We start from the raw sequence: 21761 nt of genomic DNA, 5'->3' as shown, positions 1-21761 counted from the left end.
TTTGCTTCCATGTCCTGGCTATTGTAAATAGTGCTGCTGAGAACATAGGGGTGCATGTGTCTTTTTGAATTATGGTTTTCCCTGGGTATATGCCCAGTAGCGGGATTGCTGGGTCATATGCTAGTTTTATTTTTAGTTTTTTAAGGAAACTCCATACTGTTTTCCATTTACATGGCTGTATCAATTTACATTCCTACCAACAGTGCATGAGGGGTCCCTTTTCTCCACATGCTCTCCAGCATTTGTTTGTAGATTTTTTGATGATGGCCATTCTGACCCGTATGAGGTGATACCTCATTGTAGCTTTGATTTGCATTTCTCTACTAATTCATGATGTTGAGCATCTTTCCACATGCCATCTGTATGTTTTTTGGAGAAATTTCTATTTAGGTCTTCCACCCATTTTTTGATTAGGTCTTTTTTTGATATTGAGCTTCATGAGCTGCCTGTATATTTTGGAGATTAATCCTTTGTAAGCTGCTTTGTTTGCAAATATTTTCTCCCATTCTGAGGGTTGTCTCTTTGTCTTGTTTATGGTTTCCTTTGTTGTGCAAAAGCTTTTAATTAGGTTCCATTTGTTTATTTTTTGTTTTTATTTCCATTACTCTAGGAGGTGGGTCAAAAAAGATCTCACTTCAATTTATGTCAGAGTGTTCTGCCTATGTTTTCCTTTAAGAGTTTTATAGTGTCTGGCTTTACATTTAGGTCTTTAATCAATTTTGAGTTTATTTTTGTGTGTGGTGTTAGGGAATGTTCTAATTTCATTCCTTTACATGTCCAGTTTTCCCAGCACCACTTATTGAAGATGCTGTCTTTTCTCCATTGTATTATATATTTTTGCCTCCTTTGTCATAGATTAGGTGACCATAGGTGCGTGGGTTTATATCTGGGCTTTATATCCTGCTCCATGGATCTATATTTCTGTTTTTGGGCCAGTAACATACTGTCTTGATCACTGTAGCTTTGTAGTATAGTCTGAGGTCAGGGAGCCTGATTCCTCCAGCTCCGTTTTTCTTTCTCAAGACTGCTTTGGCTATTCAGGGTCTTTTGTGTTTCCCCACAAATTGTAAAATTTTTTGTTCTAGTTCTGTGAAAAATGCCATTGGTAATTTGATAGGGATTGCACTGAATCTGTAGATTGCTTTGGGCAGTATAGTCATTTTCACAATATTAATTCTTCCAATCCAAGAACTTGGTGTATCTCGCCATCTGTTTGTGTCATTTTGGTTTCTTTCATCAGTATCCTACAGTTTTCTGCATACAGGTCTTTTGCCTCCTTACGTAGGATCTTGACACTTTTAAAGAATAGTAGCCAGTTATTTTGTACACTGCCCCAAAAATAGGGATTCTCTAAAATTTTCTTATTAGAATAAGAGTACTAATTTTTGACAAGAATACAACAGAAATGATTTTGTACTCTTCTTAGTGTATCATATGAAGGGGTACATAATATCAATATGTCCTATTACTGGTTATGTTAACCTTGATCACTTGATTAAGATAAGTGTTTTTTGGGTTTCTCCATCGTAGTAACTATTTTTCCCTTACCAAATATCTTGAGGAAGATACTCTGAAACTGTCAATTCTACCTCAAACCTTTGGCCACTGATTTTAGTATCCATTAGTGAAGCTTGTCTGCAACAACTATTAGTGTGATCGTACCTAATAGTGATCGTCAATTTCCCTCCACATTTTTAGAGAATTCTTCTCTAAAACTCTGAACATTTTTCATGTATGATGGCCAGTATTAAGTATATATCTGCATCTTTTTTCCAACGTTTTTCTACCAGATATTTATCATTTTTTGTTCCCCAATTTTTAAAAGTTCTTTATATAGTAGAACTTTATATAGTAGGGATATTGGGCTTTTGTCTGTGACATATATTTCAAATACTTTTTCCCAGGTTGTGAGCTGATTTTTAACTTTGCTGATTGTACTTTTTGCAATTACATACTTTTTAATTTTTAAAATTATTTTAATTTATTTTTATTGAGGTATAATTGCCATATAACATTAGTTTAAGGTGTGCAACATAATAGATAATTGTATACACTGTGAATTAAGTCACCACAATTAAGTCCAGTTAACATACATACATAACTACGTAGTTAAAAATTTTATTTTCTTATGAGAACTTTTAAGATTGCAAATTTTTTACTGTATAGTCACATTTGTCAGTCTTTTCTTTTACTGACTCTGAACTCTGAGTCATAAAAAAAACCCTCTCTCTACGCCAAAGTTAAAGAGGAATTCTTCTAGTACTTGTATGATTCCATTTTTAACATGTAGATCCCTGATCTATTTGGGGTTTATTTTTCTGAATGGTGTAAAATACAGATCTAAAGATCTTTTTCCAAGTATCTGCTGAGTCATCCCATCACCATTTTTTAAAAAGTCCATCTTTATCGCCACTGATTTGACATGCAACCTTTGTCATATATAATTCTGCACTTTCTATACCATTCCACTAGTCTACTATCTATTCATGGGTCAATATCACACTATTTTTTTTAATTTATGTATTTTTATTGAAACCAATTCATAGTTGATTTAAAATATTGTACTACTTTCAGATAGGTGTACAGTTAGTTAGGTATACAGCATAGTGATTCAGTATTTTTGCAGACTATACTCCATTATAGTTATTATAAGGTAATAGATAAAATTTCCTGCACTATACAGTATATCCTTGCTTTTTTTTTTTTTTTTTTTTTTTTTGCGGTACACGGGCCTCTCACAGTTGTGGCCTCTCCCGTTGCGGAGCACAGGCTCAGCGGCCATGGCTCACAGGTCCAGCCACTCCACGGCATGTGGGATCTTCCCGGACCGGGGCACGAACCCACATCCCCTGCATCGGCAGGCGGACTCTCAACCACTGCGCCACCAGGGAAGCCCGCTTATCTATTTTATATACAGTAGTTTGTATCTGTTAATCCCATACCCCTAATTTATCTCTCCCCTCTTCCCTTGCCCCTTTGGTAACCACAAGTTTGCTTTCTATATCTGTGACTCTGTTTCTGTTTTGCATATTTGTATCGTTTAGATTCCACATGTGATGCCATACTGTGCATGTCTTTCTCTGTCTGATTTATTTCATTAAGCATAATGATCTCTAGGTCCATCCATGTTGCTGCAAATGGCAATATTTCATTCTTTTTTATGGCTAATATTCCATTGTGTGTGTGTTTGTGTGTGTGTGTACACATACACCCCACATCTTAATCCAATCATCTGTTGACGGGTACCTGGGTGGCTTCCATGTCTTGGCTATTACAAATAGCACTGCTATGAACATTGGGGTGCATGTAACCTTTCGAATTAAGAGTTTTCATCTTTTCCGGATACATAACCAGGAGTGGGATTGCTGGATAGTATAGTAACTCTATTTTCAGTTTTTTAAGGAACCTCCATACTGTTCTCCATAGTGGCTGCACTAACTTGCATTCCCAACAACAGTGTACGTGAGTACCCTTTTCTCCACATCCTCTCCAACAGTTGTTATTTGTGAACTTTTTGATGATAGCCATTCTGACAGGTGTGAGGTGGTACATCAGTGTAATTTTGATTTGCATTTCTCTAATAATTAGCAATGTTGAACATCTTTTCATATGCCTTTTAGCCATCTCTATGCCTTCTTTGGAGAAATATCTATTCAGGTCTTCTGCCCATTTTTTGATTGGGTTGTTTCTTTTTCTGATATTGAGTTTTATGAACTGTTCCTACATTTTGGATATTAACAAATCCTTGTTAATCCCTGTCGGCTGCATCATTTGTAAATATTTTCTCCCAGATTGTTTTCGTTTTCTTGATAGTTTCCTTTGCTGTGCAAAAGCTTTTAAGTTTAATTAGGCCCCATTTGTTTATTTTTGCTTTCATTTCTTCTGCCTTGGGAGACTCATCCAAGAAAATATTGTTACGATTTATGACAAAGTGTCCTGAATATATTCTCTTCTAGGAGTTTTATGGTTTCAGGTCTTACATTTATGTTTTTAAATTACTTTGAACTTATTTTTGTATACGTGTGAGGGAATGTTCTAATCTCATTGTTTTACACATAGCTATATAGTTTCCCCAGACACCACTTGTTGAAGACAGTGTCGGATTGCTTTGGCAATTCGGGGTCTTTTGTGGTCCCATGTAAATTTTAGGATTATTTGTACTAGTTCTGTGAAAAATGTCACAGGTATTTTGAATAAGGATTGCAGTAAATCTGTAGATTGCTTTGGGTAGTATGGCCATTTTCAAAATATTAATTCTTCCAATCCAAGCAAGCATGGGATATCATTCCACTTCTTCGAATCATCTTCAATTTCCTTCATCAATGGTTTATAGTTCTCAGAGTATATGCCTTTAATCTCCTTGGTTAAGTTTATTCCTAGGTATTTACATTTTTTGATGTAATTTTAAATGAGATTGGTTTTTAAATTCTCTGATATTTCATTATTAGTGTATAGAAATTCAACAGAAATAGAAATACATTAATCTTGTATTCTGCAACCTTGCTGAATTCATTTCTTAGTTCTAACAGTTCTGGGGCGGAGACATTATGGTTCTCTATACAGAGTATCATGTCATCTGCAAACAGTGACAACTTTACCTCTTCCCTTTAAATTTGGATACCTTTTCTTTTTCTTGTCTTACTGCTGTGGCTAGGACTTCCAACTAGGTTAAATAGAAGCAGCTAGAATGGGCATCCTTATCTTGTTGCTGAATTTAGTGGGTAACCTTGCAGCTTTTCACCATGGAGTACTATGCTGACTGAGGGTTAGCTGTAAATGGCCTTTGTTATGTTCCCTCTACACCCACTTTGATAAGAGTTTTTACTATGAACAGATGTTGAATTTTTTCAAATGTTTTTTCTGCATCTACTGAGATGATACCGTGATTTTTATCTTTCCTTTCTTTAATGTGGTGTATCACACTGATTTGCATATGCCGAACCATCCTTGTGACACGGAAATGAATCCAATTTGATCATGGTGTATGATCCTTTTTACACATTGTTGTATTCGATTTGCTAATATTTTGTTGAGGATTTTTGCATTTGTATTCATGAAAGATATTGGCCTCTAATTTTCTATTCTTGTAGTGTCTTTGTTTGCTATTGGTATTAGGCCTCATAGAATCAATCTGAGAGTGTTCCCTCCTCTTCAATTGATTTATTTTTTTATCTCTGTGGTATCAGTTGTTCTTTCTCCTCTTTCACTTCTTATTTTGTTTATTCGGATCCTATCGGTTTCTTCTTTGTGAGCCTGGATGAAGATTTATCAATTTTGTTTATCTTTTCAAAAAAACAGCTCTTGGTTTTAATAATCTTTTCTTTTGGTTTTTTTAATCTTTATTTTTTTTCTCTATGATCTTTATTATTTCTTTCCTTCTCCTGACTTTAGGCTTTGTTTGCTCTTCTTTTTCTATTTCTTTTAGGTATTAGGTTACGTTCTTTGAGATTTTTCTTGTTTCTTGAGGAAGGCCTGAAGTTGCTATGAATGTCCCTCTTAGAACTGCTTTGCTGCATCAGATAGATTTTGGAAAGCAGTGTTTCCATTTTCATTTGTCCAGATGTATTTTCTGATTTCCTCTTTGAGTTTCATCATTGACTCACTGGATTTTTAGCAGCAGGTTGTTTAGTCTCCACATGTTTGTTATTTTCCCACTTTTCTTTCTATGGTTGATTTCTAGTTTCACACTGTTGTGATTAGAAAAAACTCTTGATATAATTTCTATCCTCTTAAATTTGTTAAGTCTTGTTTTGTGACCTAGTATGTGACCTATCCTAGAAAGTGTTCCATGTGCACTTGAAAAGAATGTTTATTCTGCCCTTTTTTTTTTGATGGAATGTCCTGTTGACAACAATTAAATCCAACTCATCTATTCTGTCATTCAGGATCTTTGCTGCCGTATTGTTTGTCTGGATGACGTGTCCACTGATGTCAGTGGGGTCCTACTATTACTGTATTAACTGTCAATTTATCCCTTTATATCTGTTAGTATTTACTTTATACTTAGATGTTCCTGGATTGGGTGCACATATGTTAACAAGTATAATATCCTCTTCTTGTATCAATTCCTTTATCATTATATACTGCCCTTCTTTGTGATTCATCACGATCTTTGTTTTAATTTTTTCTGAAATGAGTATTGCTACCCCTGCTTTCTTATCGTTTCTGTTTGCATGAAATAACTTATCCCATACCTACTTTCAGTTTGTGTGCCCTTCATCCTAAAGGGAGTCTCTTGTAGCCAGCATACTGAAGGGTCTTGTTTTGTAATACAATTAGCCTATTTTTTTTTAAATTTATTTATGGCTGTGTTGGGTCTTAGTTGCTGCACACGGGCTTTCTCTAGTTGCCGTGAGCAGGGGCTACTCTTTGTTGCAGTGTGCAGGCTTCTCATTGCAGTGGCTTCTCTTGTTGCAGAGCATGGGCTCTAGGCATACAGGTTTCAGTAGTTGTGGCAGGGGGGCTCAATTGTTGTGGCTCACAGGCTCAGTAGTTGTGGCACATGGGCTTAGTTGCTCCATAGCATATGGGATCCTACTGGACCAGAGCTCAAACCCATGTCCCTTGCACCAGCAGGCTGATTATTAACCACTACGCCACCAGGGAAATCCCATCCCTCCCTATGTCTTTTGATCAGTGCATTTAGTCCACTGACATATAGAGTAATTATTGGTATGTGTTTACTTAGGCCCTTTTATTACCTGTTTTCCAGTTGTTTTTGTAGTTCTCTGTTCATTTCATCTTCTTTTTGTTTATTCTATTGTTATACCACACCACTTAATTACAGAGAATTTATATAGTATGTTTTATGTCTGGTAGGGCTAGTTCTCTTCTAAGTTTTTATTTTCCAGTGTTTTCCTGGCCATTCTTACATGTTTATTTTTCCACATGAACTTTTTTTCAACTTGTCTAATTTCAATAAATAGTTGTTGGTATTTTTATTGGAATTACAGGAAATATATAAATTAATTTAGAGAAGAACTGATATCTGTACCATTTCAAGTCATAGAATTTAAGAATAAGAGATATCTCTCCATTTTTTCAAGTCTACATCCGTGTCTTTGGAGTGTCTAAAACGTTTCCTCTTACAGGTTTCACACATTTCTTACTAGACTTTTCCCAAGTATTTAATTTTCTTTGTTGCTACTATAAGTAAGGTTTGCCCTAACCTTATATCTTCTGTTTATTATTTGTGTATATGAAGACTGATATTTGTATGTTAATTTTATATCCTGCCACTTCCCTGAATTACTTTACTGTTTGAGTTTTATCATCAACTGTGGAGTTTTCCAGACAAAGTACTATCATATCATCTCTAAAATGAGACAGTTTTCCTTTTGGCTTACCCATTCTATGCCTCTAATTGATTTCTGTAGTTTAACTGCATGGGCTAATACTTCTAATGCGCTGTTCAATAGAAGTAGAAATAGTGGGTGTCCTTGCCTTGTTTATTATCTTCATGGAAATGCCTCTAATGATTCTCCATAAAATAAGATGGCTTTAGGGCTAAGGTAGATAATTCCTGATAATATTCTTAATAAAAGAAAAATAAGTACTTTCTTAGCATCATAAAATGCATACATCATGCTAGAAAGAAGCATCATGCTTAATGGTGCTTTAGAAGCACCATTTAGAAGCACTCCTATCAAACATTGAAAGAAGACAAGGATCCCCAATATTATTAACATTTTCCTAAAATAAATCATTAACAGCTTTAATCAACTGAAGGAAATAAGAGATATTAATGTTACAAAGATATAATCAGATGTTTAGAATACTCAAAAGAACAAAATAAAACTCTTATAAACAAGGAAGGGAATTCAGTAAGCTGCTAAGCACTATATGAACATTACTTGAAATGTATATTTGGCCTTTATTAGGCCTGGCCTCACAACTGGGTACTACTTAGGTGAGACTTGCTCTATTATACAGAACACTGGTCCAGGAATTTGTTTTCCTAGGATATTGAAAAGTAATCAGGTTTAGAAGATTAAGATCAAGACTTACAACATTCAAAAAAGGTAAGTGATAAATCATAATAATTTCCTAATTTTCAGAGAAAACACAAATGTCCAAAATGTACATACTTTAATATTAAATTCTGGTGTGCAACACTGTGTAGCCCCATATGAGCTGATAGGTAATTGTCTTCCACTAGTAATAGCCTAATAGGTAAGGAGAGATGAAAACTATTATCAATAAAGCATTAAGATATAGCATAGCATGTTCTAATGGCTGATAATTCCTGTAAGACAGAATTTAGGGCAGTAAGTCTGCTCCGAATAATTTTCAATTATGGAAGTCACTTTTCTTAGTAACTATTCAAATAATACTGTTCATACTTTATGCATATTAAATTAGAACCCCGGACTTGGTGATTTTTTGGTTTACTGTTCCTTCCATTACAACATACTTCACTTTAACACACCATTTCTCTTTGGAAACAGAAACTGTAAATTAACAAATATATAACAAATATTATGTATATAGTATAATGGCCTTAGCTCAGTAAGGTATATAATACAGTAGTGTATCTGCATTAAACCTTAAATTCCCAATGTTACAATTAATTCTATAGTTTTCATGCTTAATGTCTTCTCTGCACCAAATTTTCCTGTACAGACTATATAGTGGTCACTGATTAATATTAATCTATGTTCTTAAGAGATAGGAAAGTGATAACCTTTGGGAAAAAAAGATGGTAATAATACTGTGGAGGGAGCATGATGGAATGTTTCTTACTTGCTGATAATTCTTTTTCTGGTAATTTCACAGGTATGTTCACTTTGTGATAACTCACTTACACTTGAGATTTTTGTAACTTTTGTAACTTTTCTGTATCAATCAAAATAGTTGATTTAAGAAAAATAAGCAGAAAATCAAAACAAACCATACAAACAGACCTCTTACTTCCCCAATAAGGCACAATTTCTTTGCAAGCACATTATATTGCACTTAGGGTCTTTGTTGAAACAAAACAAAAACTTATCTTTAAACTCTAGAATCATTCAGCTTGGTAAGATGTTCACACTTGGTATCCATGGAAGCACAAATTCACATCTTCTATTTCTAGTTTTTCCCAAAATGTGTGTGTGTATTTTAAAGTAGAAAGGGAGACTTAACTGTTCTATACAAGTTTTCATGTGTATTTATTTATCTCTACCTTTCTCATTCTCTTTTTCTTGCTCTCTCTTATTCACTGTATTAGTTGGACCTCTATAGTTGAACTTCTTTAAGTTTACTATAAATATGATACAACGAAGATGTATAAAATAGAGTACAAGAATAGAAGAACAACTCTATCTTACAAACTTACAACATCCCCATCCAGGAGGTATAGGCCCACCAATCAATTCAAAATATTCAAATCCCTCTAATTAAACTCATCTTTTTTCCCTCACAACGAAGATTTATTCTTATACCTGATCTTCCCGCAGCAGCACAATTCTCCCAAGCCAAAACCTTAGAAACACTGTTAACTCAGTTCTCTCCAATATCAGCCCCATTCATATTACAATGTTCCACCTCTGGGAAGTCTGTCTCTACCCTCTTTCTTTCCATTCCCATTGCTATAACCCTACCTGGCACTCCTAATACCTTGCTTAAATTATTGCAAAAGCCTCCCACTTCCTATTCCAAGCTATTCTCCACTCCAATTTTTAAAAATTTATTTATTTGGCTGTGCTGGTCTTAGTTGCAGCACACAGGATCTTCAGTTGTGGCATGCGTGACCTAGTTCCCTGACCAGGGATCGAACCCAGGCCCCATGCACTGCGAGCACAGAGTCTTAGCCACTGGACCACCAGGGAAGTCCCCCCCACTCCAATTAATCTTTCATACTGACACTAGATTAATTTTTCTGACGGATTAAGTTTGAGCATAGCATTATTTGTTTAAAAAATATTCAATGGCCTCCCTACCTTCTGAATGAAGTTCAAGCCTGGCTTTAAATCTCTATAGAGAACTTCTATAAGCAACCACTAAATCTGCCCCCTTCCCTGGCCAATATCAGAGTTATATGAAAGAGGATATATACTGTACATAATAAAAAGCAAAACAAACAAAAAAGGGAAAAACGATCCAACTCAGTCCAATATCTGAACAAATAAACATGACTATCACTCAAGATGGAAGAAGCCAAAGAAAAATCAAAAGTAAGGAAAAAAGAAATCCCATCCATAGTTGAAAAATGTCTGGTTGTAAGCAAACTGGAATGTTACTTCTTTGACTGTGAATCTAAATCTAGTTTGTAGGCTCCAAAGACTGAAAGGAACTGGAAGAAATATTATTGCTATATTTGAGCAATTTCTAAGCCTCTACCCAAATTTGATTCTTAAATTCCTTAACAAAGCACACTAAGGTCATCATCCATGTAAAAGAAAACACCAGAATAGACACTGTAGCATGGCTACTACCTCTGATCATTTCTTTCTTTTAATGAGGAACTTACAACATAAAATAAAAACTATTTAAAAGACTGATGTTCTCTTATCAAGTAATTAATATTTTATCTCATGACAAGAAAAGTTTGAAAACACCCTCACATAAAAAGAAGAAATATCCCCTAGTAGTAACGGTTTGGTGCTCATTCATTCAGTATTCGCAGCCACTATTTTACAGAATGTAATTACCATCAATACTGAGAATCAACTGTATCTCTCAGGAGCATACTTTACTTGATACCTGAAAATCCCTAATATGGTTAACTTTAGGTAGGCACAAAACATAATAGAAGGAGATTGATTAAAAATTAAGTACATTAAATTTAGAAAAGTCTAGAGCAGGGATGGCAAACAGATTTTATCTTGCACATTAGCTCTGAAGAACAATGAGTTCTGAGTAACGTGCCTTCTCAAGTTGTACTGGGAACGAGTACTAAAATCAATTAGTAATATTGGTCACAGAAGTGAGAAAGGATAAATAATGTTACTTGTTTCATGTATATACCACCCCTGGGCTACTGTACTTCAAGTAATCTCAAAGAATAAACAATTACAAAATTACTTACTGCTTCAACAGAGTTACATTCTCGCCTTGTTTCTAAATAACGTAGGGCTCGTTTTTCTTCTTCTTTTAATTTAGCATCTGCCTGTCCAGAAGCAAAATAGCAATCATTTTAAGAAAATCAAGAAAATAGCTCAAATTACCACACATACTAAGTTCTCACTTACATATTTCATATAATTCTGTACACCATTTTGTTGTAAATACGAAGGTGCCTGTGTTCTATAAAATCTCTCTGTTGAATCCAAGTATGCCTTCTCAAAATTGTCCCTATAAATTTGAAGCTTATCCTCTGGATTAGAACAAAGGTTAACTGAAAAACAGAAAATAAAATTTTACTCTAATTATGATTCAAATCAGTATTTTGAGTACAATAAATGAAATAACAAATATTGAGGAGTCATGTTCAAGGAACTGTGACAATGCTCAAGAGAACATAAAGCCATGAAAGACAAAATCCTTCTTTATGAGAAACTTAAAAAGATAACAGTATAGAGTAGTAAAGTGACAAATAGTATAGATAACATGAACTATTTTATTTTTGAATAGGAAAGAGACTGACTTCAAACTGGATGATCAAGAAACCATTCACAGAAAAGATGGGATTTGAGTTTGAGCCTTTAGGAACAAAGTAGGATTTACACTGATTAGTAAAGGAAGTAAATATTCAGAAGTAGAACAACACAAGATCAAATCGAGGTATAACAACGAGGTTGTCTGCGTGGATTGTAAGGTTAATAGAAGGTAAGGTAGAATAGTAAGTTAGGAATGGTTATGGAGAACCTCAAATCTCTGGCTAAGTAACCTGAATTTAGCATGGCCTACCACTAAATGGGTAATAAAAACACCAATAAAATTATACTTAAAAATTAATCTTGTGAAAGTATAAGGGCTAAATGATAGCAATAACATCACTATAAGAAGACTGTTTGAAAAGTCTAGAAGTAGAATTCAAAGAAGTCTTAACTGGTGGCAGTTGAAATAAAAAGAAATAAATTTCAGGGACATGGCTAATGGAAATCTAGACTTGATACCTAAAGAAACACAATGGCAATGGAGAAAGCAAGTCAAAGATAAATAAAGGTTCATTTATATAAAACTTTCTTATCGACAACTATTTTGCATCAGGCATTCTATGTTCAGTAAAGATATAGTGTCAAGAACACAGTTAAATACACTGAAGTATTACGACAAGAGAAGCACAGGTACTATGAAGCACCTAACCTACTCTGGGAATTAGGAAAGGCCTCCACGAGGAAACAGAGAATGAGGATGAGTTAGCAAATAAAAGAGGAAGAAAAGTATTCTGGTCAGAGGAAACAGTACATTTGATTGAACGAAAAATGAGAGTATCACTATCAGACACTAAAAAGTTTAGAAATTCCAGAACGTATACATGGAATAAACTGATGTCCTAAAAATATAAGTGCAAAACCAGTTACCTTTCATAAGCTAGAGACTCGAATCTACATTTCTCTAATATAGGTTGCTAAAGATTCACTAGCCAAGAAATGAGTGAAATGGAGAAAATAAATATTAACCACACGAATATAAACTTTTGTAGCTTTCATTAAAACAGAATATCTTTTATGTACTCTTAATTTCATGTGGCACTAAAAGTAGATGTGACTATATTCTAATAAACATAACTTTGAGACTACTATTCTATAATTGTCTTAATTTCCATGAAAAGGAAATTTGATCATAAAGGTTCAGAACATACCATAGGATTCTCTTACTCCAATGACAAGCTGAGAATCAAAAGCTTCTCCTAATCTTTCAGCATGTACCAGCTTCATTGCACTATCTTGAAGTCTGTTTTTTATATTTGAAAAGATTGACTCATTCCATGTATCAAGCATGAGCTAGGAAAAAAAGAAGAAAATATGCCATCATTTCAATTATTAATATACCAAGTACCATAAATACACACAAAAAATTTTAAGTACAAATGCTAAAAAAGGAAATAAAATTCTTAGACCTACATTCACTTGACTACTACAGGAAAGCAACATATTTATTTATTTATTTTTATTTTTGGCTGCTTTGGGTCTTCGTTGCCACGCGCAGGCTTTCTCTAGTTGTGGTGAGCGGATGTTACTCTTCATTGCGGTGTGTGGGTTTCTCATCGTGGTGGCTTCTCTTGTTGCGGAGCACAGGCTGGGCGCACTGGGCTTCAGTAGTTGCAGTATGTGGGCTCAGTAGTTGCGGCACTCAGGCCCTAGAGCACAAGGGCTTCAGTAGTTGCGGTGCATGGGCTCAGCAGTTGCGGCACGTGAGTTCTAGGGTGCACGGGCTTCAGTAGTTGTGGGACATAGACTCAGTACCTATGGCTTGTGGGCTCTAGAGTGCAGTCTCAGTAGTCGTGGTGCAAGGGCTTAGCTGCTCTGCGGCAGGTGGGATTTTCCCGGACCAGGGATCAACCAATGTCCCCTGCACTGGCAGGTGGATTTGTAAGTACTGCGCCACCAAGGAAGTCACAGGAAAGCAGTATATTTAAATTTGGTAACTATCATGTGGTAAATACTGACAAAAGAACAAGTGTTTCAGAATCAAACACAACTGGATTTGAATTCCAGCTGTTACTTATTTGCCTGCTTTCTCTTCTGTAAAATAGTGAAAATAACAGTACAAATTTCAAGTGGTTGTTGTAAAAATTAATATGGTAATACATGGAAAATGTCACCTTCCCTATAGTTCCAAGGCTGTATTTCAGAGATACTGATATGTGTTTGGGATGGTCATATGAATGTTTGTACAAATACATGATAAATGTGAAAAGGACCAAATGAAAATATGTTTGATAATGAATCTCAAAAAGAAAAGAATATACAAATCCACCCTATGGATGTTCTGTTTAAATGATGAAAATGGCATATACGTATTCATGAGTATGCTGTCAGCATTAGTACAAATTTTAAGGCTGGGAAGGGGCAACAAGGTCCAAGACACTATTGAAATGCCTGAGCTGATTGCTAGAACCATCACAGCAAGCAGTGAGTTGTTCAAAGTTCAAATGGCATTTTTTACTATTCAAATCTGTGGTTCCATTTGATTCTCACAAGTAGAAATGTGTGTGTGTGTGTGTGTGTGTGTGTACTTATAAATATGAAAAATGAGGACAGCAAGCTTAGGACATTATTGACCGAAGAATTGAAAGGGAAACCTGGGACTCTTCAATTTCAGAGCTGAGTTCTTTCCATTAATTCATGAGTTGTTACTGGGCACAGAGCTTTTAACTAGAAACTAGGCAAAATATGAAAATAAACATGGTACATTCTGAGTTTATAATAACTAGAATTAAGTAAAAAAATGATAAAGATGACAGCAGTTTAGCCACAATTAAACACAAAGATACCAGAAGGTAACCTAATAAGGAAAGACTTTTTGAACAGAAAAAAATTGAGTTTATAGAAAGGTAAAGGTACAGAGAAAGAATAATGAAATAAAATTATGAAGATAAAACTAGGAAAAGGAGAAAAGGAAAAGCAAATGAGGTAATGTTTGAAGACACAGATTTACAGCTTAAGACCACATAAAAGATGAAAGAGAACTGAAGCTAAAAAAAGACGAAAGAAAACTAATATTATTCAATAAAACCTGGCAAAAGCTGAAAAGGAATTTATATGTGAAGTAGAAAAACTCATTTCAGTGTAAATTTCTTTCAAAAGTCTTCAACTCACCCTATTTCTGAAGAACATTAGGGAAAAATGGGAAAACTAACTTACCTTTCGAACAATACTGTCTTCTACATTTGATTTTTTATTGCTGCCCTGTTTACCCATTAAAGTAATCTCTAGTTGACAGAAAGGCTTCGGTAAAATATCACACTGTGTGAAGAATTTTCGCCATTCAACAATATAAGCTTTTAGCAAAGCTGTATCATCTTGATGGCTCAGTACTCGCTGAAAACAAAGAATCATACCAATTTTAAATAAATACAGGAGCTTTAAAGAATAATGGAACACATTCATGCCATAAATTTAAAATATTTTATTTACTGTATAACCTATATTATACCCAAAAGAAATTAAAACATATATATATATCAAAGAGAAATTAAAACTTGTTCACATAGCCTTACTGTAATGAACATTTCACAATATATACATATATCGAATCATGTTGTACACCTGAAACCAATAAAATGTTATATGTCGATTATACTTCAATTAAAAACCCCCTATATCCTTTAGCTATTACCTTCCTACCTTCCTCCCTTCCTAGTTCCCCCGCTCCCCGCCCAGCCCTAAGCAACCACTAATCTGTTTTCTGTGTCTATGTATTTGCCTATTCTGGACTTTCATATGAATGAGATTATATAATATGTAGACTTTTATGACTGACTCCTTTTATATGGCATAGTTTTTCAGGGCTTGTCCAAGTTGTAGTATATGTCAGTACTTTATTCTGTTTTACTGCTAAATACTATTCCATTTTATGGACATACCACACTTTTTTTATCTGTTTGTCCACTGATGAACATTTGGGTCATTTCCACCTTTGGCTATAATGAATAATGCTGCTATAAACATCTGTGTACCAAAAAAAAAAAAAAAAAAACCACAAAAAACTTGTGCACACTCACCAAGAAGGGGACACAAATAACTAAAATCAAAGATGAAAGAGGAGATGTTACAACTGATACCACAGATATACAAAGGATCATGAGAGACTATTACAAACAATTAAACACCAACAAATCTGACAACCTATAAGAAATGGATAAATTCCTGGAAACATATAATCAAAAAAGCTCAATGGTGAGGAAAAAAAAATCTGATAGATTACTGGTAAGTTATCAAGACTGAATTCATAATCAAAAAATTCCCAACAAATGAAAGTCCAGGATCAGATGGCTTCACTGGTGAATCTTACCAAACATTTAAACCAGAACTAACACCAATCCTTCTTAAACTCTTCCAAAAACCAGGGAACACTTCCAAACTCATTTTATAAGGTTAGTATTACCCTGATACCAAAATCAGACAAAGATGCCACAAAAAAAGAAAATTACAAGCCAGAATCCCTAATAAATGCAGATGTAAAAATTCTGAAAAAAAAAATACTAGCAAGCCAAATTCTACAGCACATTAAAAGGATCATACACCACGATCAAGTGGGATTTACTCCAGGGATGCAAGGATGGGTCAACATTCACTAATTAATCAGTGTGATACACCACATTAACAGAATGACTAAAACTCATACGATCATCTCAATAGATGCAGAAAAAGGATTTGACAAAATGCAATATCTATTTATGATTAAGAACTCTCAAAAACGTATAGAGGGAATGCACCCCAATGTAATAATGGCCATATATGACAAGCTCACAGCTAACATCATATTCAATGGTGAAAAGCTGAAATCTTTTCTTCTAAGATCTGGAATAAGACAAGGATGCCTACTCTCACCACTCCTATTCAAAGCAGTACTTGAAATCTTGTCCAGAGCAATTAGGCAAGAAAAAGAAATAAAATGCACCCAAATTGGAAAGAAAGGAATAAAACTGTCACTATTTGCAGATGACATGATATTATATACAGAAAAACACTAAAGACTCCACCAAAAAATAACAAATGAATTAAGTGAAGTTGCAGGATAGAAAAATCAACATACAAAAATCTGTTGAGTTTCTATACACTAATAACAAACTACCAAAAAAGAGAAATTAGGGGGAAAGAATCCTGTTTAAAATCACATCAAAAAGAATAAAATACCTAAGAATAAATTTAACTATAGAGGTGAAAGACCTACACTGAAACACTGATGAAAGAAACTGAATAAGACACAAATAAATGAAAAGATATTCTGTGCTCACAGACTGTTACAATGCTATTGTTAAAATGTCCACACTGAGACTTCCCTGGTGGTCCAGTGGGTAAGACTCCACACTCCCAATGCAGGGGGCCCAGGTTCGATCCCTGGTCGGGGAACTAGATCCCACATGTATGCCACAACTAAGAGTTTGCATGCCACAACTAAGAAGTCCACACGTCACAATGAAGATCCTGCATGCCAAAACTAAGATGCAGGGCAGCCAAAATAAATAAAAATAAATAAATAAATAAAATGTCCACACTACTCAAAGTAGTACAGATTCAGTGCAATCCCTATCAAAATTCCAATGACATTTTTCACAGAAATAGAGCCAAGAATCCTAAAATTTGTATGGAACCATAAAAGACCCCAGATAGCCAAAGCAGTCTTGAGAAATAAGAACAAAGCTGGAGGCATCATGCTTTCTGATTTCAAATTACATTACAAAGCTAGTAATCCAAACAGTATGGTATTGGCATAAAAACAGACCACACAGATCAACGGAACAAAACAGAAAGCTCAGAAATAAACCCACGCATAGTTGGTCAATTAGTTTATGACAGAGGAGTCAAAATATATGTGGGGAAAGAACAGTCTCTTCAATAAATGGTGTTAGGAAAACTGGACAGCCACATGCAAAAGAATGAAATTAGACAACTATCTTACAAAAATTAACTCAAAATGAGTTAAAGACTTGAACATAAGACCTGAAACCATAAAACTTCTAAAAGAAAACATAGGTAGCAAATTCCTTGACACCAGTCTTGGTGATGATCTTTTGGATTTGACACCAAAAGCAAAGGTATAAAAGCAAAACTAAACAAATGGGACTACATCAAACTAAAAAGCTTCTGCACATCAAACGAAACCATTAACAAAACAAAGGCAACCTATGGGAGAAAATATTTGCAAATCATATATCTGATGTGGGGTTAATATGCAAAGTATATATAAAGAACTCACACAACTCAATAGCAAAAAAAAAAAATTCTGATTAAAAATGAACAGAGGGACTTCCCTAGTGGCACAGTGGTTAAGAATCCACCTGCCAATGCAGGGGACGTGGGTTTGATCCTTGGTCTGGGAAGAACCTACATGCCATGGAGCAACTAAGCCCCTGTGCCACAACTACTGAGCCTGCACTCTAGAGCCCGTAAGCCACAACTGAGCCGATGCTCCACAACCAGAGAAGCCACTGCAATGAGAAGCCCCAGCACCACAGCGAAAAGTAGCCCCTGCTCACCACATCTAGAGAAAGCCTGCGCTCAGCAACGAAGACACAGCCAAAACGAAGATGCAGCCAAAATAAATAAATAAATAAACTAATTTTTAAAAAAATGAGCAGAGGATCTGAATAGACATTTTCCCAAAGACACAGAGATGGCCAACAGGTACATGAAAAGATGCTCAACATCACTAATCACTAGAAAAATGCAAGTCAAAACCACAATAAGACATCACCCCATCCCTGTTAGAATGGTTATTATCAAAAAGACAACAAATAAGTGTTGTTGAGGATGTGGAGAAAGGAAACCCTTGTACATTGTTGGTGGGAATGTAAATTGGTGCAGCCACTACGGAAAACAGCATGGGATTCCTCAAAAAATTAAAAATAGAATTATCATATTTTCCAGCAATTCCACTTCTTGGTATCTATCCAAAGAAAACAAAAACACTAATTCAAAATGATATATGTACCCCCATGTTCACTTCAGCATTATCTACAACAGCCAAGACATGGAAACAATCTAAATGTCCAACAATGGATGAACTGATAAAGAAAATGTGGTATATAGACACAATAGAATATCATTTAGCCATACAAGAGAATGAAATCTTGCCATCTGTGACAACATGGATACCTTGAGAGCATTACGCTTAGTGAAATAAGTCAGACAAAGACAAATACCTTATGATCTCACTTACATGTGGAATCAAAAAACAAACCCCCCAAAACCCAAAAAACCCAACAACCCCCCCCCGCCAAGCTCACAGATACAGAGAACAGATTGGTGATTGCCAGGCAGAGGGATGGGGAGGAGAGGGATCAAAATGGGTGAAGGGGGTCAAAAGGTACAAACTTCCAGTTATAAAAATAAATTAGGGGGACTTCCCTGGTGGCACAGTGGTTAAGAATCCACCCGCCAATGCAGGAGACACAGGTTCCAGCCCTGGTCTGGGAAGATCCCACATGCCCCGGAGTAACTAAGCCCATGAGCCACAACTACTGAGCCTGTGCTCTAGAGCCCACAAGCCACAACTACTGAGCATGCATGCCACAATTACTGAAGCACGCGTGCCTAGTGTCTGTACTCTACAACAAGAGAAGCTACTGCAATGAGAAGCCCATGCACCACAACAACTAGAGAAAAGCCCACGTGCAGCAACTAGAGCCCACGTGCAGCAACTAGAGAAAAGCCCACGTGCAGCAATGAAGACCCAATGCAGCCAAAAATAAATAATAAATTTAAAAAATTAAAAAGTCACAGAGGTGTAATGTACAGCATGGTGACTACAGTTAATATTATTGTAGTATGGGCTTCCCTGGTGGCGCAGTGGTTGAGAGTCCACCTGCCGATGCGGGGGACGCGGGTTCGTGCCCCAGTCAGGGAGGATCCCACATGCCGCGGAGCAGCTGGGCCCGTGAGCCGTGGCCACTGGGCCTGCGTGTCCGGAGCCTGTGCTCTGCAACGGGAGAGGCCACAGCGGTGAGAGGCCCGCGTACCGAAAAAAAAAAAAAATATTGTAGTACACATTTGAAAGCTGCTAAGAAGAGTAAATCTCAGAAGTTCTCATCACAAGAAAAAAAATTTGTAACTACATATGGTGACGGATGTGAAAGTAGACTTACTGTGGTGATCATTTTGCAGTACATACAAATATTGAATCATTATGTCATACACCTGAAACTAGTATCATGTTATGTGTCAATGATACCTAAAACAAAACTTGTGCACAAATGTTCACAGCAGCATTATTCAAAACAGACAAAAAATAGTGAGAACCCAATGTCTATCAATGACAAACAGGTAAACAAAATACAGCACAGTCATACAACGGAATATTATTCTGCCATAAGAAGGAATGAAATAGTGCTAAATGCTACAATATAGATGAACCTTGAAAACATTATCCCAAGTGAAAGAAGTCAGTCATAAAAGGCCACATATTGTAGGATTCCATTTATAGGAAATGTCCAGAATAAACAAATCCATAGGGACAGAAAGTAGACTAGTGTTTGCCAAAGTGGGGGGGGGGGGGTCATGCGGAAGTAACTGCTAATGGGTACAAAGTTTCTATATGGGCTGATGAAAATGTTCTAAAATTAGTGGGTGATGGTTGTACAACTTTATGAATATACTAAAACACACACAATTATACACTTATTAAAAGCGTGAAATCTGGTATGGAAATTATATTTCAATTTTTTTTTTTTTTTAAAGATCCTAGTCTATTTCTCCACCACTGGATGGACTTTAGCTGGTCCTGTGACTAACTGTGACCAACAAAATGCTGTAGATGTGACATTGTGAGACTTCTGAGCCAAGACCTGAAGAGATTTGCAAGATTACACTATCACACCTCAAAGACTGTTTTCTTGAGAACAAGAAACCATGTGAGGGGGAAAAAGCCCCAGAGGGAAGCCAGGATGGTACCAAACACCAGGAATATGAGAAAAGCTCTCTTAGACCATCCAGTCCCTGAAGAGCCTTACTGCTGCCATATTAATAAGCTCAGGCAAAATCAGGTGAGTCTAGCCCAAACTGCTAAGCCACAGAATTATGTATTGGGTTGGCCAAAAAGTTTGTTCAGGTTTTTCCATATGTCGTTACAGGAAACCCGAACGAACTTTTTGGCCAACCCAATACAAATAGAAGGGTTACGTTAATCTTAAAAACAAAACAAACAAAACAAGAAAAAATTCAATATCCTAATAACTTTCCAAGCATTGCATATTTATTTTTATTTCTTTTCGTCATTTTCAATAATGCTATAATAAACATTTTAATGCTCACTGTCCTATTTGGGAGATTTGGTCCTTCCTAACAGGATAAACTCAATTAGTCTAGTAATTGACTAGTAAACTCACAAAGCTAGATCTTCTTAAAAGTTTTTAAATGTTTTAAAATTATACACCCATGTCTGGCACTGCCAGTCCTGGAATTTAACTGCTCTGAATTAGTGGCACTAAATCCCATCCTCGAGTTTTTGCTAAGGTCTACATTCCAAACTTTTCTGGATCGTTCCAAACATCATTCCAAACCCTGAACATACTCTGTTTTCTAGTGTGAAGTATATTTCTAAGATGATTCTTTGTGAGCCCATTTCCAGAAACTAAGGAATAATGCTCTATCAATTTGAAATAAACATAATTTATCTTCACTAAAAGTCATAAACAGATAAGCTGATATGCTTTCCAATGCAAGCAGAAACTGTTTTCCTAAATCAGTTCTAGAAAAATGTATGTTTTGATTAAACTGTGATATTGAAACATTTAATTTTTCTAAGCAAACCTGATGATTTATTTTCATTAAAAGATAATTTCCTAAAAAAAAAATTTCCTTATAAAACTCTAATTTTTAAACAATCATTTATCAAGACAGCAGAATTAATGGTGTCATCAATAAAACATTTCATTTTGTAAGTAACATCCAATGTGACATCATTCTTATTTTATCATGGTAGTGGCTACTAACAATTAAATATATACCAATCATATATTCAATTTCAGTATCTTCCTTTAAGTTATATATTCATTTTTAATTTCCAACTGCTAACACTTATTAATATTAACAAGATTTCTAACAGACTTTTACTAATGTTGTACAAGACAATGATGTAAAATTTCAAATAAAGAATAACAAATTCTAGCTCTCTAGTTTTCAAACTTCATTTTATAGAAAGGAAAATAATCTCATGTCTTTAGGCCCTTC

The 21761-nt window shown here is 35.3% G+C and overlaps 1 protein-coding gene across 3 annotated transcripts in view; it reads right to left on the bottom strand.

Annotated features, from left to right (window-relative positions):
• Nucleotides 1-21761, bottom strand: part of CUL5 (cullin 5) — a 96618-nt gene that overhangs the window by 39670 nt on the left and 35187 nt on the right. For 2 of the 3 annotated variants that reach the window (XM_033410177.2, XM_033410178.2), the window contains exons 4-8: nt 14733-14909; nt 12728-12869; nt 11172-11317; nt 11009-11089; nt 8088-8165 (exon numbers count right to left, since the gene is read on the bottom strand). In XM_033410177.2, coding sequence (XP_033266068.1) covers nt 8088-8165; nt 11009-11089; nt 11172-11317; nt 12728-12869; nt 14733-14909 — 624 coding nt within the window. The remainder of the gene's footprint in view (nt 1-8087; nt 8166-11008; nt 11090-11171; nt 11318-12727; nt 12870-14732; nt 14910-21761) is intronic. The other variant, XM_004282272.3, reaches the window with a different exon arrangement.

Source organism: Orcinus orca, chromosome 8, assembly GCF_937001465.1.
Source record: "Orcinus orca chromosome 8, mOrcOrc1.1, whole genome shotgun sequence".
NCBI lineage: Eukaryota > Metazoa > Chordata > Mammalia > Artiodactyla > Delphinidae > Orcinus > Orcinus orca.
Note: the sequence above shows the minus strand (reverse complement) of the source record. Positions and strands in the feature narration are given on the sequence as shown.